The 27,291-nt window shown below is 38.8% G+C and overlaps 1 protein-coding gene across 1 annotated transcript; it reads right to left on the reverse strand.

The window, feature by feature from the left end:
• Positions 1-3,906: 3,906 nt before the first annotated feature.
• On the reverse strand, positions 3,907-15,773 carry LOC110870582. The gene is made up of 6 exons (XM_035976163.1): positions 15,000-15,773; positions 14,217-14,543; positions 6,387-7,542; positions 6,135-6,275; positions 5,226-5,849; positions 3,907-4,808 (listed from the first exon to the last, which is right to left on the reverse strand). Exons 1-6 carry the CDS (start codon positions 15,771-15,773, stop codon positions 3,907-3,909), a joined length of 3,924 nt encoding a protein of 1,307 aa, XP_035832056.1.
• Positions 15,774-27,291: the final 11,518 nt, after the last annotated feature.

Below are 27,291 nucleotides of genomic sequence, written 5' to 3' on the forward strand. Positions count from 1 at the left end.
TGACCCGTTAAGGTAGTTTATGCCACTTTAACGCGTCATTTGCGCAAAAGCGCATTCGAATAGCCTAGCTAGTCCTATAACAAGTATTATATGCCCTAAGATGTTTAATATTGTTGCATAATCAGTTAAGTGACAAAATTTAAGTTACATATGCTTAAATTTAAATTATGCATAAAAAGGGCATTTTGGTCATTTTCCTAAGGCATATAATCTACCTATCATACAACTAATTAAACAATGTGACCATAAGGTATAACCTTGGAAGGTTATTCCCTATACAACAATGGTCACCTAATATGTTTGGTCGAATCCTAATAATCGACCAAACGGGTCGGGTTCGAAAGTCTAAGCGGTTGTTTAGACCACTTGACTTATGACCCTAAACAAGCACTAAACTAAAAGTGACGAGTTAAACATGTTAAAACATGTTTAACTAAGTTAGAAAACTGATGTGATAACAAAACAAAGTGTTTTGATACCCGAAAATAGCTTCGTCGCAAAATGCACATAATCGTGCATTTTGACCGAAACTTTGACTCGTCACTTCGACTAATCAACGTGGTAATCAGTAGGTATAGTCACAAGGGACTATGACCATCTTGATTACGCTCACGTTGCAAAGTTCAAACAAACTTTGTCTTGACCAATTCATGGTCAAAGCTGAAAGCCAAACACTGTTTGACTTTCTTGCTCAAAATAAATAACCAAGCATGAAAGAACACTTACAAGAGTCCAAGCATGGAAAATAAAACTAAGAAAACCAGGTAGGAGGCCTTCAACAAGTGTGAGAGCCTCCAATAGAGCATGTGAAGAAGAAAGTGATGATGATCAAGGAAAATAGCCAAACTCCTTGGCTATTTATAGGAATTTTGAAGCCACAAGATCATTCCACATGTCCAATGTGTTGTCATGATCCTAGGAGGGCTTTAACAAGTGTCAATTGCAGAAGAAATGGTGGCAAATTCGTGTACATAGTCATCAAGAAATGAAACAAGAAGCTGCTAGCAACCTGCTGTGCTGGGGACTCCATACGGACCGTATGGTCCTATGGTTACCGTCCGTAAGGACCTGTGCTCGCAGAAACTTTACAAAATTGACAGTTTGGCCCCTGAACTTTGTTTCGTCACGTTTTGGCACTTCTAACACCTGTCAAGACCATTTTCAAGCTCCATGATGAAGTTAAAGTATATTTAACTTGATTTATGCTCAAAAATGTCATGGATGTCGGTTCGTATGGCCATACGGTTACGGTTTTCGGTTAATTACGACGGAATCATAACAAACGCGTAAACGACCCAAATTGTGAAACGAATGGTATTTTTGCATTCCTATCACTAAAGTATAATATTCTAGTGATTACAAAAATATTTTGATGTCCGGATATGGTGAGAATGCTAAATATGCACGAAAATGCATACTTTCGCAGTTTTGACACTTTTAGTCCCTGTGATCAAATAAGCGCATTTTCGCATACCGAACTCCTCAAAACTTATTCCTAAGCTGTGTTAAGGGTATTTAAGGTATGTATAGCTTATGATCTTGTTCCGGAGCATTTGTCGCTATAAAAATTGGCATACTTTCGTAATTTGTCGTAATTAGTCCCTGTACTTGTATAAACATGTTTTTGTCGTCCCTAGCCCTTCGAAAACTATTTCTAAGTTATGTAGGGGGTATTTAGGGTACATGTAGCTCGTGTCCTCGTCCTTGTGTGTATGTTGCATTAAACGAATTACGTTTAAACATCGGTTATCGCATTGCTTGCAAAGAAGGAGTTTTTTGAAAGCCCGAAATATACTCCCGGTCGGCTCGATTTGAGTTAATGAATGTACTCGTCATCGTCCATTGCAAATAATCACACAAATAACAAATAATAACATAATCACATAATGGTCCAAGATAACATAAAATCACCAAGTGATCTTAGTAACTTTCTGAAGAATAACACAATAAGAAGACTTATATATAGGAAGTACCATCGGCGTATCCACCATGTTCTTATCGCATCATACTCCTCCCGTTACCTTAATCACTCTAGATTTTATGCCACCATACTTAACAAGGCTTACTATGATTCTCATGCGTCGAACCTCATATTTAAGTGTGCACCCATAATTACTCATTTCATCGCATGGTCCACCCAGCTCCTCTTGTTAAGCGAGGGTAAACAAATAAAAAGGTTGAACTATCGTCTGAATCTAATGAACATCGTCACAACACAGTATCTGTCAAATCGAATCGAGTTTCATAATAGAAATGATAGCACTACTTGTTTGCATACAACAAATTTAGTAGTAGGTATTTTATTCTAGTACAAATGTTAATACATGTTTCATTCTAACCAAACTGGTAGTATGCAACATATACTAAACATGCATTGTCATCGTAATGTAAACATGTCAAGAAAAATGTTTCCAAATCATGTGCTAGGTATGCTAAGTCAAAAATACTAAGCAAAATGTATTTGAAAATAGTCTACTAAGTATGTTATGTCAACATACGAAGAAAATTGTATTTGTAATCATGTACTATACATACTAGACAAACAATTCATGTATGTAATGCCATGATCACAAAATAGTAGTAACTTGTACATAGTATTCGTATCGATCGTGTTACCAAGTTCGTATGAATGCACTAGAGTGCAATCATAATATGCTATCAAGATTTAGTTCCTAAAGAACGGAATTCTCAAAGTCAGCACGTAGTTGTAATCACACATAGTGTAATCACATTGGAATTTGTAATTTAAATACGAATAATCAGGAATGAAGGAAAAACTTCTTGAAATTTATATTGTCATTACAAACACAGTTGAAATATGTACATTGTTCTCGAAAATAAACAGAAAATGTAGAGGCTCAAATGATCATAAGTGCTTGATCATTAGCCTGAGCCTCATTGACGTTGAACAGTCGTCCATTAGCATTGGCAAGCTTGGGGTAGTTTCGCTTGAAATGATTTAAATCACCACAATTGAAACATGCTCGAGGGTGAGTCTGAGTAGGGGTTGCTTGGTTGTGGATACGACAGGTTGCAGCTAGATGTCCAAATAGACCACAGATTGTACACTGGTGACAAGCAGAATTTGTTGCATGATGATAGTTGCAATGATTGCACCGAGGTTACTTTCCATGATAAAATCCCATAAAGGGTATTGAGTTTAGTGGAATTTGTAGGATCAGTTTTGACCTCTCGAGTGAGTCAATCAGAGCTAGTGCTTTCTGAAAATGTGGCGGAAACACATTTTCAGCATGATAAAAAGAAAAACGTAACAGAATGGAGTAGAAACAGAAGATTCACATTTAAAACACTTTTTCTTCACTTTATAACGCTTGTCGTACGGACAGCAGTTCGACGTTGAGTTCCCGAAGACGTTACAAGTGAAAACTACTACGGGGGTATATATAGGGATCCTGGTCCGCTCATGTGACATGTCCACAAGAGCGGTCCAGACTACTAAGCTGGTTCGCTTTTGTGGACACATGGCACAAAAGCGGACCTACAACATGAAAGTTATAAATTTACACTTTTACCCCCTGTACTAACACAAAATGACCTATCTGGACCCTATACATTAAACTAGCATTACAAAGACGCAGGCTTTAGACATTATGCATCAACAAACTCCCCCTTGGATGAAGCCGCAGTCTTTGTCTTGAATGTAGGTCTTCAGATAGCTTTGAATTTCTCTTCCTTTGGTTTTGGCTTTCTGCTCAGAGCAACCCTGATCTTCTCATTTGCCTTCTTCCTCGCTTTCTCTTCTTTTTCTTGTTCCTTCATAAACTTTCCTCTATTTTCTTCCATCTTTTGATTCTCTCGTTCACGTTCACGCTTTGATTTCTTCCTCATCTTCTCTTCTAAAGACCACCACGAGGATTTCCACTTGTTTTCAGAGTTGATTCCTTTCTAAATACACAGTGATACAACACGTTGAAACTGAAGAGCTTGCTCTTTATCTGCTGGAGAGTAGCGAATCTTGTGAATGAATAGACATTCGATGTCTTTCGCTGAACAATTAACTAACCACATCGGGTCGTAAACATGAATATCCCTCAGCTCTCCACCAGCTCTGTATGTGATTATTGCTTCAGTCGTTCTGCAGCTGTAAACCCAGTCAATAAAGCCTTTATAAAAATCCTGTTCCATTTCTGGCATTGGAATTGTCTTCATTGTACGTGGAGGTTTCACATTCAGAATAACTTCTACAGCTCCAGTTTCCGGGTCAATTCTCTGAACACGTCTTGGACGATGAGGCTTCCACTTTCGAAACGACTTCAATTGTTTATACTTGATGTAGCCCCACATCGCGGTATCATTCTGTCTCACCTTATACTCCAAGACCCTCACTTTTGCTAATTCATCAACGTCCCACCATGGTAATGACATTATATCATATAAACGTGCAAAGTATTGGACGCCATATTCTCTTCGAATAGCATAAGCGTTGACTTGTGGAAGAAAACCCCAACTAATAATATCGCCCAGCGAAACATTTCTATCACGTTGGAAAAACTTCAGCGGCCTCTTGAATTTTCTTTCATGAGAATCTTTAAACCATTTAGAACGATCAATTTCTTCAACTTTTGATTGATCTTCTTTATCAGCATTTGATTGATTTTTCTGCTCAGCTTCTTTCCTCAAACATTCAAACACATTATCATTCATTGCTTCAGTCACTTTTTGACGTAATTCATCTCTATTTTCAGCAGCAAAGAACTCCATTAATGTTGGAAGTTTCGAGGTATCTTCAGGAGCCTCTTCATTATCCGAACCTTCTTCAACCTCAACTCTATCGTATATATCAGCATCTTCAACATAATCATACTTATAATCTTGCTGTTTATTGATATCAAACAATTCCAAATCTCCTTCAAGATCAATTGGAATCTCGGGATTTACATCTTTTAACATCTCCCTATACACATCTAAACATAAGAACAAAGGTTCATGATGTTCTACAATCTGAGTCTTACTTGACTCCCCCTTTCTCTCAGCTTCACCACTTTCTTCATTGACTGTGTCGTTTAACAGATCTTCAACGACTTTTTCTTTTGAAGCTTCAGTTACTCTAACACCTGAACCTCCTGCAGCATCATCATCATCATCACCTTTAGAACTGTGACTGCTCGCAGAATAAACAAACTCATCCTCATCATCATCTTCATCATCCTCTTCATCTTTGCCACCAATTAACTTAGGCGTTGGTGATTCTTCTTCAACTATACCAGGAACTGCAGATATAGGCTCAGGATTATCTATCACCATTGAAGGTACAATAGACATTACAGAACTTCCTCCCACCCCTTTACCCTTATCTTTCATCTGCCTTTCTAATTCTGCTTTACGTTCAGCACGAAGATCTTCTAACTTCAACTCTTCATATTTTTGTTCCACTGATGTTTCTAACATGCTTTCCACAACTCTATTCAGCATGTAGAACTTGTGTTCATGCAACGCTTTAGCAGCCATAAGCTCTTTATACTTCAACTTATAGTACTCATTTTCACTCTCTCGACGATTCTTCTCTTCTTCTAATTCAGACACTCGAACTTTCAGAACGTCAATTTCTGTCTGATCAACTTCAATTTTCAGTGTCAACACTTTGTTTTCACCCTCCAACCTCTGCACCTTACCAGCAAGACTCTTTTCTCTCTCAGCAATCTTTTTGCATTCAGCCGCCAACTTTTTATTTTCTGCTATCACATCATCAATTCTCTTTTCCAACTTCAATACTTGAGAATTGTTTGCAAAGTCGAAATCAACGTCTAGCAGATTATCTTGCGGTATCGGAAGGCCTCTACTTGAAGAACCAGGTTGTGCTTGGGTGAGTGGAGGTGTGCCAAAAAGATCTTGCGAAGAATAATATGGTTGATGTGGAGGTGGTGTTGATTGAAACAGAGGAGATGGTTGTCGTTGTGGAGTAGGTTGTCTGGGTGGTGTTGAGTGTGATGGAGGAGTAGGTTGTCTGGGTGATTGTTGTGGTGTTGGTTGTCTGGGAAGAGATTGATGTATTGGAGATTGTGGAGGTGTTGGTTGACGTGGAGGAGTAGAGTGTGTTTTCCTGATCTTCTGAGGACGCTTCGACACTTTGATCTTTGGTGTAGTTCTCCTTCGACTAGCAGCTTTCTTTTTACCCTTCGGAGAAGATTGTGACACTGAAACATGCTCCGGAGAGGGTTCATAAAGTGCATCTTCTTTCTCTTCCCTCTTCCTCTTTCTAATCAACTTATCCTGTTCTACTTCTTCCCTCATTCGTCTTTCACGTTCTTTAGCATCTATCATTTCATAGTCAGACAAACTAGAAGAACTAGTAGTGTCTTTATCAACATCGTCACCTTCAACATCATCTAACTCCTTCTCTTTTTCTTCTTGAACATCAGAAGTACCTGTTTCCACAACATTATCAACAAAATACGCTTCTGTTGTAAACAAATCTGTCTCAATTACAATGTTTTCAGCACCAGTCGTTTCTTGTTCATTTTCAACATTCATCTCAGGAATTTCTTCATCAGATTCATCAATTAACATTGTTTGCTTTTTCTTCCTTTGTATCTTCTTCGGTTTTGACGAAGAACCTTCACCTTCAGCTACAGCTACAGGAGTTGCAAATCTACGTCTACGCCCCAACTCCTTTACATACGACTCATTCTTGGTTGGTTTGAAACCCTGAACTATCTTCAACTCTACAGCATACAACGCCTCTTTCATTTCCTCTTGATTTCTCCAATTCTGATGATTTTCCGGATCAGGATCCACATAGTTCACATCTCTAAGCAATCCAAAGTTTTCAATCACTAGATCAGGCTCTGGATGATTAGGATGATATTTGACCAGGTTCTTCAAAGTGTTATTAGACATGTGAGCTTGAACAAGAAGATCACCCTTAATGTTTCTATCAATTCCTGGGTATGCACGATCAATCATCATTTGTACAAACCGCGGATATCTCCAGGTTCTAACATCCGACGTGAGATTCTCCACCATATAATGAAAGACTATGTGCGAAAAGTTGTATTTTTTATTCAACACCAACGCTGTTAACATGTTCATTTGGTAATCTCTCATCTGATCAAAACTGCCCTTTGTGTGGCTTAATGAAATCAGAATACAATGGATCAAGAACTTGAAAGATTTTTGAAACTTTGACTTCAAATAGTTCCCGGTGTTCAAAGTATTTCTGTATCCCAAACGTAGCATACAACCCTTCACCATTCGTTCCGGAAATCTTGTGGGGTAATTGGCCTCATCAGGAAAGTTCATCACTTCGCGAACTAACGCTTCAGTCACCAGAATAGTCTCCAACTTTCCATCCACTTCCACCACTGATGATATCACCTTGCTTTCCTCATCATACTTTGCGTTTATCCAGAATCGACTAATATGTGATCTATACAACGGTCTTTGGTCAATCATTGCTTTCTTCACTGGAATACGATTCATATAATCCAAAATGCTGCTGAACTCTGACAATAAAGGACACTTCTCCACATCTAAATCAATACAACTGTTGTGTACTGGATCAAATAACACGTTAGGTGATGCCTGCAGAACAACAACAGAAATCAAGACTTAGAAAAATTTCACATTTTAACACTGACTAAAGAGCGAACCTTCATTGTACATTAAAAGCGAACCAAGCACTTCACAACCCTATAGGCGAACCACTATAGTGACTAAAAAGCGAACCGACTTTAGAAAATGCACAAAAAGCGAACCATCCCTAGCCAAATAAGCGAATCAACATTTTACTGCCTTAAAAGCGGACCTGATATGGTACACATAAGCGGTCCTGAAAGATGTCATAAGAGCGGTCCTAAAATGGTTCTTATAAGCGGTCCTACAGATTTCTTATGAGCGATCCTGAACTACATGGCTGTAAAAGCGGTTCTACAAGGTGTACATAAGAGCGGTCCTAATGGTGAATGTCCACAAAAGCGGTCCTACTACAACACTTGTAAAAACTGTTAAAAACCTAAAATTGATTACAGAAACACAATCTACACAGAATTCCGAGACTAAGGGTGTCTTTAATTTCTACAAACCATGCCTAAATCACCCTAGATCTGAGATTGAAACTAAGCATTGCCGACAACATTCATCAATCGCTCAAATCTCAGTCATTAACACACAATACTATACTCGGAATCATCAGACGACACAACTACACTATTCTATTCAATCAAACATGACAGTTAAAAGCTCAAAAAGCGATTCGATTATGCAATCATACCAACAGACATGTTTTTAACACAAAAGAACTAAGATTAAGAGAGGACTTACCTTGCCCATGATGTAATGAACTAGATTCTATCAAGAACAAGTGAAAATCGGGCTCAAACAGCAGTAAATCACGAAGAACACAGAGGATCGCTCGAAATCGCCTCAGAGAGAATGACGGATAAGCGGTCTGGAAATGTCAGAAAAAGCGGACCCCTATTCTATTTATATGAGGTCTGGACCGCTTATTCGACATGTCCTCATGAGCGGACCAGCATGTTACTATGACAGAAAAGCGAACCGATGGTGCCAAAAGAGCGAACCTGTCTCTAATATTTCAAAAAATCATTTTTTAATCATTTTTCCAACTTTTTAGATTTCACATGCTGACACCCAGTTGACTAAGTCCAAGTTAATGACCCTGGACAGCTGTTTGACCTACCAAGTCCAAGTTAATGGCCCTGGTTGATCAGTTTTATGAAGTACTCTGTCGTTTTGTTTTTTAAAAACAGTTCAAATTAATGAACTTTTCATCGTTTCAAACATTTGCACATTTTATCTTTCAAACATCATACCAAATCTTTGTTTGCAATCACAGCTTACCCAACCCTCATCAGGCACTAACATGATCTGCACACGAGCTTTGAACTTTCAATCCCCAGTATCAGTTGTCGAAACTAAAATGAGAAAAGAAAATCTTTTTGGGTTTAAAGCTGTACAAACTGAAATATATACACACAATATTTTTTCGAGCGTGTTAGGGGATCATATCAGCTACCGACAGAACACAAGCACCATTAAGCTTATTTCATTTTAAACATTTAAACAGTTCGCGTTGATTGTCGGTATATTGATCCACTTTAAATTCTCGCAAAATTTTCAAACAGTTCGGGATATGGGATTAATGTTTTAGAGACTTAAACATTAACGTGTGTTCCCACCTCAGTATATACTCCCGTATCCGGATCCCAGTATTCAGTCTTACAGGTGAATATACCACAGCTGATATCTGTTGGGGGTAGCTGCGAAACCGTGAGAGCTCAGGTCAGAACTTCCGTTCAGCAGAGAGATGACGGCTCGACTTTTCGGTGGGTCCCCTTTAGAGGATCTTTTGCATTTCAACAGCAGCGACTATCAATTTTATTGTTTCATCAGCATGCTGAGGGTGAAGCTTATGTTTCAAAGCTTTTTGCGTAAAGTATTATCCGGGGACTAGGTCAGCATTTCCATACAGCAGAAGTCCCGGGATAATACCCCAGATATCACCGAGCATAAAGACCTAGTATCTCAGAATACGGGACCTTTCAACCAGGATTTCAGGGGTTACCTATATATCCTGGAGGTGTTCCCCACGAAAACGCAAGTTAAATTTAGTTTATATCCCAAACTGATCTACTAATTCTGTAAGAACCTACCGGCACATCTTTAGCGAGACTGCTTAATTGCATTTTTACATTACATATCTTTAGCGTACTGTGCCCGTCTAGCTGATGTACTATCATTTCCCCTATACTACACAGCTCTTTTTGCATTTTTTTAGTGTTTTTGGATTTTTATGATTTTATCATGTTTTTGTATTTTTCTGCGAATATCTCCCCCTAAAACTAAAACATATTTTTGTGTTTTTGTTTTTAAAGAAAAGCAGGAAATACAACTGTACAAACAAAAGTTGACAACTCGATACGGTTCAAGTCAGATCGCCGCCCAGCTCGGCTTCACACTCGATAACCCTCCCAGATTGCAGATTTTTTAACCCATTTAACCTTAAAAGATAATAAAATCTCTTTTTATCAAACGGTTTCGTGTAAAAATCAGCTTTCTGATCATCGGTGCCCACATGTTCAATCCGTATTAATTTCTTTTCGTGACAATCTCGAATAAAATGGTGACGGATTTCAATGTGTTTTGTTTTCGAATGATCAACCGGATTTTTAGTAACATTTATGGCCGCTTCATTGTCCACAAATATCGGCGTATCCAAGAATTGCAGACCGAAGTCGCGCATCTGCTGTTGGATCCAGAGGATCTGCGAGCAACAGCTAGAGGCTGAGACGTACTCAGCCTCACACGTGGAGAGCGCAACTGCAGTTTGCTTCTTGCACAGCCAGGTAACGAGCCGAGTTCCGAAGAACTGGCACCCAGCAGTGGTGGACTTTGCGTTCTGCTTACAGCTACCAAAATCTGAATCAGCGAAACCGGATAAGGTAAAATCACCCGAACGAGGGTACCACAAGCCGATGCTTGGGCAACCCTTCAAATACCGTAAGATGCGTTTGACGATCATCAGGTGCGATTGCTTCGGATTCGACTGATATCGTGCACACAGACATGTCGGGTACATGATGTCAGGACGGGAAGCTGTGAGATACATTAAAGATCCAATGATCGATCGGTATAACGTTTCATCCATCTTCACTCCCTCTTCATCCGGACAAATACCATGGTTCTGTGCGAGGGGGTTGATGCAGGACTGCAATCTGTCATATCAAACTTATCGAGGACGTCCTGTACATATTTTGACTGGTGAATGAAGATTCCATCAGGCATTTTTCTACCTGCAGCCCGAGGAAGAACTTCATCTCCCCCATTGAACTCATTTCGAATTTCTTCTTCATTACTCTCTCAAACTCTTTACACAAATCGTCGTTGGTGGAACCAAAAATCATATCATCAACGTAGATCTGCACGATCAGCAAATGGCCTGCTTCTTCTTTTGTGTACAAGGTGCTGTCTACTGTTCCTCTTGTGAACCCGTTGTCCAGCAAGTAGGTTGAGAGAGTCTCGTACCAGGCTCTCGGGGCCTAGTGTAGACCGTATAATGCTTTATCTAGTAGGTACACCTTGTCTCTATTCAGTGGATATGCAAACCCCGGTGGTTGCCCCACGTAAACTTCTTCTCGAATGCGGATTTAACATCGAGTTGATAGACTTTGAAATGTTTCCAGGATGCAAAGGCAAGAAGGATACGAATAGCTTCAAGCCTTGCGACCGGCGCGTAAACCTCTTCATAGTCTATACCCTCCTGTTGGCTGAAGCCTTGAACCACTAGACGTGCTTTGTTCCTCACCACGACTCCTCTATCGTCACGTTTACATTTAAACACCCATTTTGTCTTTATCAGCTTTTGATTCTTGGGTAGATCAACAAGTCTCCAGACGCCCAATTTTTCAAACTGTTGTAGTTCCTCCTGCATAGCATTCACCCAACTGTCTTCGGTCAATGCTTCTTTGTAAGTCCTGGGCTCTATCTGCGAAATAAAACATTTGAATGAGACTTCTTTCTGCATATCAGCAATATCTGAATAAAAACATGTAAAAGCTTGGTCTATCTGATGTCTCGTTTTGACACCACTCTGTAGATCGCCGATAATTTGTTCTGAAGGGTGGTAAGACAGTGTCCGTGGCATCACCGTATCAGGCACTACAACTTCCGATTCCAGATTTGAAATGTCGAGATCAACAATTTGATCAACAGCCTCCTCTGATGTCTCATTTGGTTCCTCGTCAAAGGTAGGAGCGGGTTCCTCCTCTGAGTCGTCAGAAACGTCAAATGATAGAGCTGGTTCCTCTGGTTCCTCTGGCGGCATATGAACGGTTCCACTTGGTCCTGCTTCATCATCGTGAGTACCCACGGTGGGCGTAGGAACATCTAAAGGTCTAGATTCCGGCTCTTGCAACTGACTTTACTGATACAAGTACATGAGAGCAATTTCCTCCTCACTCGGCTCGGACGGCAGATGAAACGATTCCCAGAGTTTGTCATAGTCAAATAGGAATCTTTGTCCGGGAAGTTGTTGCGACGGCGTGTGCTTCTGACAATCCACATGATGGACCTGAATCACTTTCCCCAGACACGGTACAAATACCCTTTTTAATGGGCTGGCGTAACCTACGAAAAATCCTTCATTCGTTTTCGCTCCGAATTTACCATCAGCATCTATGAAAGTACATGGAGAGCCAAAAGGTTCCAAGAACTCAAGATTTGGCTTATAGCGATGTAGCAGTTCGAAACAAGTTTTTTTATATTTCTTCACTGTCAGAACTCTATTCAGTGTATAGCAAGCTGCTGACACTGCTTCACTCCAGAAGAAAATCGGAAGCTTGGAATCTGCCAACATAGTTCGTGCGGTCTCGATCAGGGTTCTATTCTTACGTTCAGCCACACCGTTTTGCTGCGGTGTGTACAGCGCACTGAATTCATGTAGTATCCCCTTCTCGTTACAGAACTCGTACATTTTGTTATTCTTGAACTCCGTTCCGTTATCACTCCGAATTCTTCTGATCGGCAGCTTGTACACAGTTTCCATCTTTTTGAATAAAACCATCAAAGCATCGAATGTTTCGTCCTTCTTCTCTAAACAAACAACCCATGAAAATCTTGTATAATCATCTGTAACCACCAAACAGTAAGAATCTCCGCTGATGCTTTTGACGTTGACTGGCCCGAAGAGATCCATATGCAATCTCTCAAGAGGTAACCGGATAGTGTTGAGCATCTTTAGCGGATGAGACTTCCGTACCTGTTTACCTTTCTTACAAGCAACACAATCGTCAGGTAAATGAAAATTCTTAACATTCACACCTTCTACCAAATCATTGTACACAAAAAAATTCATTTTACGAACGTGTATATGACCCATTTTTCTGTGCCACATAATTAACTCTTTCTCAGTTGCTTTAGATTTTGTCACAAAACATTGTTTTTGAGGAGTTGTTGGTGTTGCAGTGCTCATGTCTAAAATGTAAAGATCATTAACCCTAGGAGCACGCAACAACACTAACTCATCAGGGACTTTAAACCCTGGCTTTAGAACCAAACATTCTGTTTTTGTAAAATGTACGCTAAAATCTTTGTCGCAAATTTGTGAAATACTTAACAAATTGTTCGTCAATTCAACAATATAATTCACTTTGTCAAAAGATATGATGTCGTTTGTGAGCTTTCCCTGACCAACAATCCTGCCACCTTGGTTACCAGCAAATCCAACGTAGCTTCCATTAATTGATTTGACATCATATAAAAGAGCTAAGGATCCCGTCATATGTCTCGACGCTCCGCTGTCCATTATCCATCTGGATAGCACAGACTTGGGCAGCTCCTGCAATCAGCACACAAACACATTAGTTAAACAATGATGCCCATGACTTTTTAGCTTCTGACACTGTACCAAAAACTACATTGCATTTCTCACTTGTTTTTGGAAAGTTAAATGTGACATTTGACTCAATTTCCTTTTTATCTTGTTTCACTTTGTTATGAAGTTTGGGAAATTCCGACAAAAACTGATCAATTTCAGACTCAAACACAGCAACATCATCTTTCACAAACTGTGACTCATTTTTCAACACACTTTCCATCTTTTTAATCTCACCAGATGGTTTAGATTTCGCAACCCATGACTGATTTTCAAAAGTTTTAACTTTAGGGTAAAATTTCGAAGTCTTAGGAGACTTAGAAGACTCGCCAATCTCGAAAGTCGATTTTGGCTTATCCTCCGACTTCAACTTTTCTCCCCGTTTAAGAATTCGAATTGGCGAAACCAACACTTGTTTATCTTTTGCAACAACCGGTGATTTTGGTCGAGGTTTTTGAATGATTTGTTTTGAAACATTTTTGTTTTGAACTTTAGGTTTTTCAACCTTTGGCTTCTCAACCACTTGATTTTTAACTGCTTTTTCCACAACCGGTTTTTCAATCACTTTCTTACACTGCTTCACCATGTGGCCAACTTCATTGCAGCGATAACATACACGCTTATCATATTCTACAAAAGTGGTTGTGACAGTTTCCACTTTTAGCTTTTGCGCTGCATTGAAGTCGTCCACGGCCTTTTGACTAAAGATATAATCTTTTTCAATTTCAGTGCTAGGACCAGCGACAAACACATCATCAATCCTATCTTTTGGCTTGACCACCTGCTTAGTCATTTTCTTCTCAAAACCAAGACCTTTATTCTTTAACTGATTTTTCTTGTTTTGGTTTTTACCCACCCCTTCTACCTTTTCTGGACTAGTAGGACGTGACGAACCAACTGACTTATTCAGTTTTGAAAAGAAATCTTTTTCTTTTAACTCATTTACGCTCAGCTCAATCAGCTTAAACACTTTCTGAATATTCTCAAATTTAACATTCTGAAGCGGAAACTTGGTGTTGGAGTAAAGTTTGTCAGATCCAACCATAGTGTAAGCCACCATAATTGAATCATCATCCGCACTTTTATCCTTTTTTGTCAAATAACGATCTAAAAAGTTTCCGTCCTCCTCAGAATCACTACCGGACTCCACTGATTTTGCCTTCTCAAATTTCTCACTATCATCATCCAACACCTGATCAATAACATTTTTGATTACCTGGGATTCGTTGTCAGTGTCAGACGCAGTGAAAGTTATATCAATGTTATCAGGTAAATCATTCTCAAGTGTTTTTAGTTTGATGTTTAATGCAGCTTCCACCCCATCTGGATATTTCTGTGTATAATGATTCCACATTGGGGGTGGAACACTGTTAAAGGCAGGTGAAGCATGTGGCTGTTGTGGCACAATTTGCTCTAACACATATGATGACGCCACATAACTCATCAATTTCTGATCAATTCTATCATTTTCAATTTTAGTCAACTCAAGCTCTTTTCGCAAAGAAGCGATTGTATCTAAATGAAAATTGACTTCTCTCTGTTTATCAAATAAAGTTGATTGTGCCAGCTTGGTTGCTTTATCGTTTTCAAGACTCTCTTTTTGGATCATTTTTATTGACCTAGACAATGTGTAGTATGCCTCTTTTACTTGCTCTAAGTCAAACTTCACCAAATCTGCATGCTGTTTTAATTCCTGATACTTGGTGTCTTTTTCAAGACACCCCGTGCATGGTCGTGAACAACTTAGACACGGTGTATCGGGGATTGAAACTTTTTCAACTATAATCTCATCCTCACAAACAATTTTACCAACAAGATCCGACTCTGACTCAGACGACTTGACCACGTTGACCTCTATGACTCCAGTTTCCTTTCCTAGACCTGACACTTTATCAACTGACTCCTGGACGTCTGAATCTACCTCTTTCAACTTGCTCATCAGTGCTTTATCTGCAATCTCCTTTAGAGCTTCTTCAGTCATTTCCTTCGAAACATCGATCACCTCTTGAATTGTTTCTTTCACTGCTTCAAATCTCGGACATATTCCAGTTCTTGGTTCTTCAAAATAATCTGCAAAAGAATCAAAAACGTTAGGAGGCAAAATAGATTTCATTGTATAAACAAATTCCTCCTGTCGTGATTGAAAGTTGAGAAATTCAGTCACTGATTCTCCAGCTTTTGCAGAACTATCTGTAAAAACATTTTCAACATCCTCCGGAACCACCTGATCAGCAACTTCCATAACCTTTTCGATCACAATTTCAGAAACAGAATCAACCATTTTAGTAACTACTTCCTGAACCACCTCAGAATCAGACTCAACTACACTCTCAGAAACTACTTCACTGACATTCTCAGTAACCACTTCATTGCTAACCTTCGATTCTGCAGCTGTCTCAGTAATTTCAACTACCTCAGCCATCATTGCTTAATCATCCTTTCCTGGAACATACTTGTCCCAACTAAACCCAGACGCAACTTTTTCATCATCTTGGTTTACGATAAGTGCCTTCTCTGGTTTGTTCTCAATCTGAGGTCTCTGAACAGCAGATTGTTGATTTGGTCGATGATATATAGCTTGTCTGTAATAATCGTTTGTAAATGGGTTCTGATGATTCTGCACTTCACGATTGGGACATTCGCGCTTGAAATGACCACGTTCTTTGCACTTAAAACAAGTAACCTTTGACTTATCGAACCCTAATTTCTGATCAGGGCCTGACAAACTGCTTCTACCAGTGATCTCCATAAAGCATTGAGCTCTTCGTACCAGACTTGCCATGCACCACTTTATATCTATCAGTTCCAGTTCTTCCGGATCGATCTGATCGTAATCCTCTTTAGTCATATCTGGATTTCCGATCCTACCTGCGACCAAACATTCATAAGCTTCCAAAACTGATGCCAGTAACGCGATGTGCTGCTTGGCTGCATTCTCGGTGATTTCATTCCCATTCTTGATGTTAACTGCAATATTACACTGCACACCGGACACAAACGTCTGTTGATTTGACCCTATAGAGCTTTGAGGAGAATTCTGCTCTGAGACTTTAACATTTGGCTCGTAGTTGGCAAATGGAGTCGACTGACTCGACTGATAGGCATTTGGAGCAGCAGATGAAGTGTTGTCTGCACTAAATCCGGTTTGAATTTTCGGAATCTGAACATTAGTAGCTGCTGGACTATTCTTGTAATACAAAGACACGTCCTGTGGCATATTTGCTGAATTCATCTTCTTGATTTTTACCAACTCCAACTCATGAGCCTCAATTTTCTCTATAAACACGCTCAAACTATAGTTTACAAAATCTGAACTATTTTTCAACATCATCAAGTACGTTCCCCATTCCTCATAGGGAAGCGCATCACATAACTTGTCTATCCACTCCTCATTCGTCTTTTCGATATTCAACCTTCTCATCTCTACCACCAAGTGACAATACCTCTCGATAAGCTGCTTTGTCGATTCACCTTTAATTCTTGTGAATATATCAGATTCTTTCTTTATCAGTGCTTTCTTACTCTTGATCATCGACGCACTGCCTTTGAATTTCTGTTCCAACGCTTGCCATATCGACTGTGCACTATCATCATGCTGTAGCAGAACTAGAATATCCTCTTTTATCGCTTGCTGCAGAATACTAACCATCTTCTTTTCTGCTTTGAACTCGACCTGTTCCGCCTCTGTAAGACTTGCAATGGTCTTCAACATATTCAACCCGTCTACCGGAGGAACATACTTTCTTTCGATTTTTATCCAGCACTCTAGATGGTTTGCCTGCACCCAGTTTTTGAATCTCCCGGACCATCCTGAATATTCATCCAAACTCATCAACTTAGGAGGTTTCTGCATCGTTCCAAGCTCGTTTTCCAGATTCACATTCTGAATGATGCTAGCAGGACTCTGAGTAACTCCACCACTACCCGCAAACATGTTGTAAAAATCTTGGCTTTCCATTTTCAGTCGTAACGGAAAAATTTTTCAAACAGTCTGAATGAGCGAACCACAATGGTTGAATACGCGAACCCCAATGGCTGAATAAGCGAACCACAACTGTAACTAAGAGCGATCCACAACTGTAACTAAGAGCGATCCAGAAATTACCCTAAGAGCGAACCAGAAATGTGTACTTCGAGCGAACCAGAAAGTTGACTATCGAGCGAACCACAAATGACAAATGAGCGGACCAGAAACAGCTTAAAATGTACGTTGGAGCGGTCCAAAAGAGCGAACCAGAAGCATGACGTAAGCGCGAACCATTTTCACGAGAGTTTTTGGGTCACTTTTAGGCCGTATTTTGATCCGAATCTTTCAAGGGTTTGTTATTAGTATGTTTTACACCTGTTGTCCAAGTTTCAGTCCATTTCCACCGTTCAAACAGTCCAAATCTACAAAAGTCCGTGTAAAACGCTTCGTATCTAGCAAACTAACTCGCAACTGGCTCTGATACCAATTGTAGGATCAGTTTTGACCTCTCGAGTGAGTCAATCAGAGCTAGTGCTTACTGAAAATGTGGCGGAAACACATTTTCAGCATGATACAAAGAAAAACGTAACAGAATGGAGTAGAAACAGAAGATTCACACTTAAAACACTTTTTCTTCACTTTATAACGCTTGTCGTACGGACAGCAGTTCGACATTGAGTTCCCGAAGACGTTACAAGTGAAAACTACTACGGGGGTATATATAGGGATCCTGGTCCGCTCATGTGACATGTCCACAAGAGCGGTCCAGACTACTAAGCTGGTTCGCTTTTGTGGACACATGCCACAAAAGCGGACCGACAACATGAAAGTTATAAATTTACACTTTTACCCCCTGTACTAACACAAAATGACCTATCTGGACCCTATACATTAAACTAGCATTACAAAGACGCAGGCTTTAGACATTGTGCATCAACAGAATTGGTGCAGGAATTGCATAATTCTTTGAAGTCTTGCGCTTCTTAGAATTTTTAGAAGAATCAGACTTAGTTCCCTTTGAATTCTCATTAGTAGTTTCGGTGTTTTGTGTAAGACCCATAAAGGTTTTTGACAAAAAGTTGCAGCAGAAATTCATACCATAAAATTCCTTTCATTATAAACGTCTTAACTTACTTGAAATTCATTTAAAGTGACACTTTTACAATGAATGCATCAATCGAACTCATTTACGAAATAGAAACATAAACTATGTTTACTAAATTACATATTCAAACATTCCCGTACAATCTATCTTGTGACTCGGTCTTCGATCGCTACTTCTCGAGATGATAATCCGCGGTTCATACATCCTGCACTCACCACAAACATTCAAAGCATTAACACAAATTATATATATAAACAAGAGTCATCCTCATTTACTTTTGCACTTAGTTATCTCTTTACATTTAAGCATTCCATCTGAGTATATAATCCCTGTTGAGACTTCCTTACCGTACCTGTGTTACACCTCATTTGCAATGTACACTATTAATAATGTCGATACTCAATCGTATTAAAAACTTGCATACAACCATGCATACTTACTTGCTTACATGCATACATACGTACCCACATACATACATACTTTCAAGCATAATTATATATACATGTGTACGTTAATACATAACTACTTACATACATACAAACAATCTTACATACATACATTCTTACATACATACATACATACATCTCCTCACACATGTCTACATCTCCTAAAACATGAAATAAATCAGTTATACTTAATTTAAAAGCGTTTAAAAATGGTTTAAACGGGTTCGCATTGCACATACATTAAAATATTATTTTTTTTTGTAATTCTGGAGCCCATGGCGTCGCGCGACGGCAACTTGCCTTCGCTGCCGCGTCGCGCCACCACCCAAATATGATCAAAATGTTTGTAGCTGTTGCTGCATATTCCCAGCATAACTCAGTTTTACGGAAACGAGCATAACTTTCTCGTTTTTGATCCGTTTTACCCGATTCTTTTTCCTACGTGATCGTAATTTAATTCTCCATCACATGGAGTTAACATCTGACATCTGGATTAACAAAATCCTAGACTTTAGGCTATAGACTTATCACATTTTTACAAAGTTTTGACTCGTTCATGCATTTATCAAAATTATCTGTTTATTTGACCTCAATTTCTCATGAACCTTATAATTTCAATGTTGTCTATCGTAAAAGATTAAATTCATGGATGTCTTTCATCCTCTTAACCCAATTTCCCTCAAAAGCTTATTTTGACCCGTTATGGGTAATTACGCATTAAATGATCTAGGACATACAAAACCATACTCTTCGCTTTCATACTTGACCAAAACATTACTCTAATCAAATAGCCCATTTCCAAATGACTTTTAAGGTTGTTTGCCCGATATACCTATCAAGGGCGTTTTTGTTAACCTTGCTCCATCCTTTACAACAAAGGACTTCATTGCATATTTAACCAATCTTACGACATAACTACAACTGTATTCACACGTACCTGGCTCGGATCAAAGCTATGACCCGTTTTAATACGTCGTCCACTAAGATGCTAGTTAATAGCAATGCAATTCCTTTCGCTATTCTCCCTGTGAATTCTTAATGCTTGACAATACAATCATTAGTCGACATCATCAAATGGTGATAGCTTCACCATTTGACCCGTTAAGTCTAAATGTCCATTTCGTCCTTGTGTGATTGTAATTATTCCTTATCCCTTCTATGTATCTTATTCTTTTGTTCACTCGTAATCAAAATTACCATAATATCGCTTTACCCCATTTTCTCCTTTAACCATAGTTCTTATCATGGACACATGTTCCGACCCGTATCAATACTTATCAGAACATCGTACTTCATTTATAAACTTACCATATTCATAATCTATACAATGAACAAGTATTCTGCATGGAGGGTGAAAGCTTAACTTACCTAACATCCGAATATGTTTCTCGTGCGCATTAGTCCCGTTTGACCCGCTTCTTTCCCAAGCTTCCATGTCGCATATCAAGCATCAACTATCATATATCATTCTCAAGATAGTTAGCTTGTTCATCATTCATCACACAGATCTTATTTTAAAAATCCTTTAAACATTTACACACGTATGTGATTTCATACATCATTAACAATAATATATCATCATATTATACAAAACCCACTTCATAACTACATTGTTAATCACTTACTAGTGATCTAAGCTCAATTATCTCTAGTTTCATCATACCCTTGGTGTGTGTACAACCTTCTAAACATAAGGTACAACTAATTCATGCACAATCTCCTAATTATACCCTTATACAATTACCAACTTGAGTTATGTCCAAAAGACATGTCTTTCTAAAATAAAAGGGGGTCCATCTCTCCTGATACCCTTTCGTTGAAACGTTCCAAAGCAACTTAAGTTACATCGCTTAGCATTGTCGCACCGATTCATTCAAAATATGTAAAAGTCAATAGGATAGCATTGAAACGGTGTGATTAATAATATGCACTTAATAGACCTTATTAAATATTTACCTTAACATACAAGAAAACTACGATACAACGCTCGCCAACCCAAGTTTACTTCCGTTCGCCGTAACCGTTTTGAACAAATTTTGCATTGATATTTTACGAATCAAAATTAATCTCAAGCATACACCAGAATACCAATTGCTTATTTCTTCTCCGTAGTCTCCAGTTGGCGTAGCGCAGAATCGGCAAGTTTTGAATCGGTTACCGGAGAACCGACGTTTTCTGGCATAGCGCAGAATCGGCGATGTATGCATCAGTTAACAGAGATCTGGGTTTTTTAAACACATCGAAGATTTGACGATGCCTCCAAGGAAGAGACCTGATTCACGCGTTGAATTTTCAAACCCTTCGTCATGGGAAATAGGAAGTATCGTCACGCAGATTACCGTCGTGTTTCCAAATCTTGTACGTGTCTGAAGGAGCGATTTTACCGGCGAACGGAACGGCGGAGAACAACGAGAAATCAAGGAAGACGGGGACGCCACTTCGACCAAACGTAGATGTGGTGTTACTGCACACATATCGCAACAATTTCCGATGACACACCATTCCCATTAACCCGTTCCGTCCGTCTGCATTCTGAAACAATAAGTCAGAACCGGCGTTGGCAAGCGCACGTGCTAAGAATGTGTCGTTTGTCCTCACGACGGTTTCTCTCTTCGGATTGTCACGGTGATCAAATACGGCAACCATTTGTCCATACAGTTCCGCTTTATTTCAGGAGTAGGATTCCAAGTGGATCCCCTTTGGACCGGCTAACCATGGTAAAGTGGCTACAATATCTGAGAGAGTCGTGTGATCACGTACCGCAACAACGTAGAGAATCGGACCTTGCCGGAAATCGTCAGGATTAATCTTTTCCAGTAACGGTTTTTCATCTTTTTGGCCACCAGACATGTTGGCAGATATTTTGACCAAAAAAGTTTGGTTTAGACCCTTTGATGTTAAAAATGTAAAATGATCTCTGAATCTGAATGAGATAATGAATGAACTATGACATCATTCCTTTGATTTTAGTCTACTCACCATTGTAGACTTGAATCTCATTACGAATCTTTCATTAATCTACCGTTTAATCTTCATCTTTCGCTCTTAAAATGTATTGATTTTCTTTTATCATTTGATATGTTTGGTATTTTTTTTTTGGTTTAATATTTTAATTGATTATCGCCAATTACGTGTTTCCAACACGTAAATTAGGATTAGCCTTGCGTAGATGAATCTTTTGTTCCCACGATTAGGTTTGCGAAATTGAAACTTGGTTTCCTCAATGTACTGATTTCCTTAGAAGCTTTTGTTCATTTTTGTTGTTTGAATCTTAATGTAAGATTTTCACTCAGTCTATTAGTCGTTGACCCATTATGTATTAAATTGATTTCTTTTCTGGAAATTCACAAAAAAAAAATGGTTTAGTTTGATATTTGTATACTAGGGATAAAGCAAAACGAGAGAATGTTTTGCATAAACTTAAAAATTTCGTATATCATGTAGTGTTACTAAAGACATTCATAATCAGCATTCCACAGCAACGCACGGATTAACGTCAAGTCGTTTCATACATAATTCATCAAATCATCATACTAATTAACATATATCATTCACACATAAACATTCAAACATATTATCATCATATTTCTTTCAATTCTTCTAATAAGACTCCATATTACTCACATAATACATCAATATTCAACAAGAATTAAACATGGATGATGATTAAACTCATCATTCTCACCATAACTAATGGGTTTCACCTCTAAGCATCAAATTAACCCTAATAATGCATAACCCATGTTCTATATGATGATTCTAACATATCCCCATGCTCAATTTCATACCAATTCACGATTTACAACATAACCCACTTCGTCGATGATCACCAATCTAGAATTTAAGACATACCTTATGATCCCCTCGTGTAGGTGATCACAAATTCGTGTTCGGTTCTGAATTTGAGCTTCATTTATCCTTCCAATTTGATGGATTAGATGAAGTTAGGGTATTGGCTTCATGAGAGCTCATGCTCTCTCTAGAACACACGATCGTGTGTGTTTGTGTGTGTAATTTTTATTTATTAATTCAACTTTCAATTTAACCTACTTTAGCCCCTCAAGTTGTCACTAATTATAAATGGGCACAACTTTCATTCCTTTAATTTTTTTTACCATTTTGTTAACTTGGTTAAGTAACCTAGTCATTCATTTCTTGATGTACCATACGAGAACATTTAACAATTATAAACATTCGAATTTTGGGGCGTTACATTTTGTTTCTTGTCTCCCTTTCAAAAAAGTTTCCCTTTTCTAACATGGGAGTCGGATAGGGTAGCGGCTAATTCCTTAGCCTCCCTAAGTGTTGTAGGTTTGCTGCCAGTGACAATGTCTTGGACAAGATCAGGTAGGCCATCAATGTATTTCTCAATGGCCCAATCCAAAGGTGTGACCATAGTGGTGCAAAGTAGGCTTAAATGTTCAAATCGGTCAGTGTAGGCACGGTTTTCCCCACTATCTTGTTTTAGATAATAGAATTCGTTTTCAAGTGCCCTCACTTCGCTTCGTGGGTAGAATTCTTTCTTCATAAGATTTTTAAATTCTTCCCACGTTTGTGCCATCGCTATATCGGCACCTCGGTCTCTCATGATACCGTTCCATCAAATGAGTGCTCTCTTTTGGAAAGCACTCGAGGCGAACTCCACCTTGCGCTCACTGGGACATTGAACATGGCGGAATGTGCTTTTTATACTCTCAAACCATTGTAGGAGCTCAGTTACTCCTTCAGACCCATTAAACCTGAGTGGTTTAGCCGAGTTGAATTGTTTATAGCCGAGAACCTAAAGAGATGGTTGATCATGTTATGATGGCGAAGGCACTAGAGGTAGATTCTAAATCCTCCTTTGAGTCTGAGTCGTCGGGCAAGGTCAGTTCTGTTGGTTCAAATATTGAACCAGGTAAGGCTGAAAAAGCAAAAACTGAAAGTGATTGCAGAAATTGCATGAAAGAGTGCAAAGTATGTAATACACACGAGTATCTTTCAAGATCTCAAATGCAGGAGCTAACAAATAAAATCAATATTCTAAAAAAGGACATGGTTAAACGAGACAAACTTGTGAGAAGTTCAACTGAAAGAATTAATGAGTTAAATGAGAAAATCAAAAATGATGAAAATGATGTTGAACGTTTTAGAAAAGAAAATGAAAAGTTTGTGCTTGAAAACAGAAAAATAACTGAGGATTTTGACAAGTTAAAAAGAACAATTAAAGATTCAGATGAAAGAAACGCTAAAACTCATAAAGAAAACATGAGTTTGACAGGTGTTCTTTAAGCAAAAGAAAAATTTATAAATGCTTAGCTGGATGAGATTGCGAATCTCAAGCTTCAGTATCAAGAAGCAAAAATTGAAAATGAAAGAATAAACTTGAAATTGAACAGTTACACTTCCGCCAGCTTTGTTCTCCAACACATAGTTCCCATACCCATTGGGAAGAACAAAGACGGTGAAGATGTATACTCTGATGGAACTAGGGTAGGGTATCACAAGGTTCCACCACCCATGAGCAATAACTTCACTAAAAAGTAATCTGGGTTAGTTAAAGAGTCAGATTTGAGTGAGAAAAGTGAAGTTGATAAATTACCTGATAACATTAATGTCACTTTTAGCTTACAATCTGATGAAGAGAGTATCGAATCTGAGGTTGTGAAAGACGTTGTTGAAAAGGTTTTAAAAATTGACAGTGATTCCATAAACGAAGATGATGATTGTTTTTTGAACAACAATTACATCCTAGAATTTAAGTCCAAGAATAACTTAGAGGACGAACCAACTCTTGTCATGTACAAGATGAATGGTTCAGATAAGTTGTACTCAGATGAAGAGTTTCCGACTGAGAACGTCAATGTGGATAAGCTGAAGAAAGTGTTTAAGTTGGTTGAAATTGATGTGTCAGAGGTTAATGGTTTGTCGAGTTCGAAAAGGTTTTTGAATTTCCAAAGAGATAAATCTTACTATAACAAACCCAATGTGCCATCACGTTTTCACAATAACAACCAAAACAGAGGATTTGGTGGGCATTGGGATGGTAAGAATTATCAAAGAAGGAATTTTCAGAAATCAAAGTTTGTGAAGAAAATAACTTTTGTGAAGAGTTCGAGTTCGATGACCAAACAAGAATCTGAAATTTTTTCAAAGACTAATAAAGAGTTTTTCGCAAAGAAAGTCTCACAACCACAAACTGAAGGTGAGAGTCGAGTTGTTGATACTCGAACGTGTTTCAAATGAAATCAGATTGGACACATTGCACGAAAGTGCACCAATCAACGACCTAAGTCTGTGCTTGTCGAGAATCCCAATAAGTCGAATGATGCAAAAGGAAAGGCGCCTATGTTTGTGGAGAAGAAGATTCCTAAAACTAAAAATGCTAAAACCAATTCTAAACCAATTGAACAACTAGTTAAGAAAACTGGTGAATCCTCCAAACGTTTTCCCATACAACAACAAACATGGATGCCAAAGTCTCAAGTCAAGGCATCAACTGAAACAAAACTAAAGGTTACTCCAACCAAATCGGTCGCGAAGTCTGTACCTTTGGATTTGTATCAAAAGTTAGATAAACAAAGTTCTTCGACCCCACCAGTCAAGAAGTTGGTTCCCAAAAAGGTCCAACCATCTGGTTAACCTGAAAAAGATGAATTTTTCCTGTATAAAAAGGTTGAGGTTGGAACTGAGAAGAACTTGGAAATGAACGACAAGAACTTCCCACCACTTTACACCTTGAAAACTCACTTAAATGTCAAGCTACCCAAGTCAAAAGAGGGTTGGGTTGCTTCATCTAACTAAATGGCATTTGATATGTGTAGGAGCTCCCGAGATCGATTTCAAAATGGATAATGGATAGATGAGCATCCAGGCACATGGCGTGGTGAAAAACTCTATTATATGATGTTAGAGGGTTTAATGGTGGATATGTTGGTTTTGCTGGAAACCAAGGTGGAAGAATGATCAGGGAGGGCACTTTATCGAATGGTGTCGTATCTTTTGAAAGAGTCAACTAAATTCCAGAGCTGGAGAACAATTTGCTAAGCATCTCCCAAATATGTGACAGAATGTATACAACGCACTTTACCGACAAAGAATGTCTGATTCTGAAGCTGGGGTTTGTTGTCCCCGAAGAGTGGATCATCATGCGAGCACTGAGGGAGAATGACTTTTACGTTCTAGACATGAGCATAGCTACAACAACTTCTGGACATCCTCAGTGTTTTGTTTCCAAAGTTACTGAGAAAGAGTCAATCTTGTGGCATCAAAAGATGGGCCACATACATCTGCGAAAGATGAATTACTTGGTGCATAACGATTTAGTCCAAGGTGTGAATTTGAAAAGTTTTCACTTGGAGGGAGAATGCATCAGTTGCCAAAAAGGTAAAAAAACAAAAAGTCTCACCCTAGGAAGATGGAAAACTCGATCTTGAGACCGCTAGAAAGGTTTCACATGGATCTCTTTGGTCCTTGAACGTGAAGAGCATAACTGGTGATCTATATTGCTTAGTGGTTACAGACGATTTTTCTAGATATTCGTGGGTCATGTTCTTGAAGTCAAAAGATCAAACCTATACGAGTTTGCTGAATCTGTTCAAGAAAATAGAGAATTTGTACCAAAGGCGCATTTGTCGACTTCGAAGTGATAATGGTACTGAGTTTAAAAACAGTCAGATGGAAGAATTTTGTGACAGAAAGGGTATTTTACAAGAATTCAGTGCTTCGTACACTCTAGAGCAAAATGGAGTAGTAGAGAGGAAAAACCGGACACTGATAGAGACAGCACGAACAATGTTGGTCGACTCAAAGCTTCCTGTGAATTTTTGGGGAGATGCCGTATCTGCTGCTTGCTATACTCTAAATCGGGTTTTGGTTGTGAAGAAGCATAAAAAAAGTGTTTTGAGCTGCTCAACAAAAGAAAGCCAAATCTCGAATATCTGGAACCGTTTGGGTCTCCCTGCACGGTTTTGGATCCTGATGGGAAGTTTGGTTCTAAGAGTTTGGAGGGAATCTTTGTGGGTTATTCTAGTCCTCTTAGACGAGTATTTGTTCTGAATCTTGGAAAGATTATTGAAGCTCAGCATGTGGAATGTCAGGGTTATACTATGCCTCCACAAAAACCTGGTGACTCATGGCGATTCAACTACGAAATGTTGTGGGAGTCTTTTGATCTACCTGAAGAGCCAGAGTTTAATGATCAGATAAAGCTATATCGGGAATACGAAGCTTCCCAAATGAACAAATGGCCGACCAAGTCTTCCAAACGTCAACAAAATTCAAACGATCATGAAGCTGGTCCTTGTCAAAGTGGTCATAGTGATGCAGATTTGCAGCAAACTCAGACAACTTCAGAACAGGAGCCTGCTCAAGAAAATCAGACAGCAGTTTTTGATAAATCGGAGTCTGTCTCGGATAGCCCAAATTTTGATTGAGGTGATGC

This window comes from Helianthus annuus, chromosome 8 (genome assembly GCF_002127325.2).
Source record: "Helianthus annuus cultivar XRQ/B chromosome 8, HanXRQr2.0-SUNRISE, whole genome shotgun sequence".
Taxonomy (NCBI): domain Eukaryota; kingdom Viridiplantae; phylum Streptophyta; class Magnoliopsida; order Asterales; family Asteraceae; genus Helianthus; species Helianthus annuus.

Coding starts and splice junctions, on each gene's coding strand:
- LOC110870582 (XM_035976163.1), bottom strand. CDS start 15,773: ATGGCTGAGGTAGTTGAAATTACTGAGACAGCTGCAGAATCGAAGGTT. Junction 7,543..14,216: donor GTCCTACTAGTCCAGAAAAG/GTAGAAGGGGTG, acceptor GTTGTTCTGCAG/GCATCACCTAACGTGTTATT. Junction 6,276..6,386: donor TGATAATGTTGTGGAAACAG/GTACTTCTGATG, acceptor ATGAAATGATAG/ATGCTAAAGAACGTGAAAGA.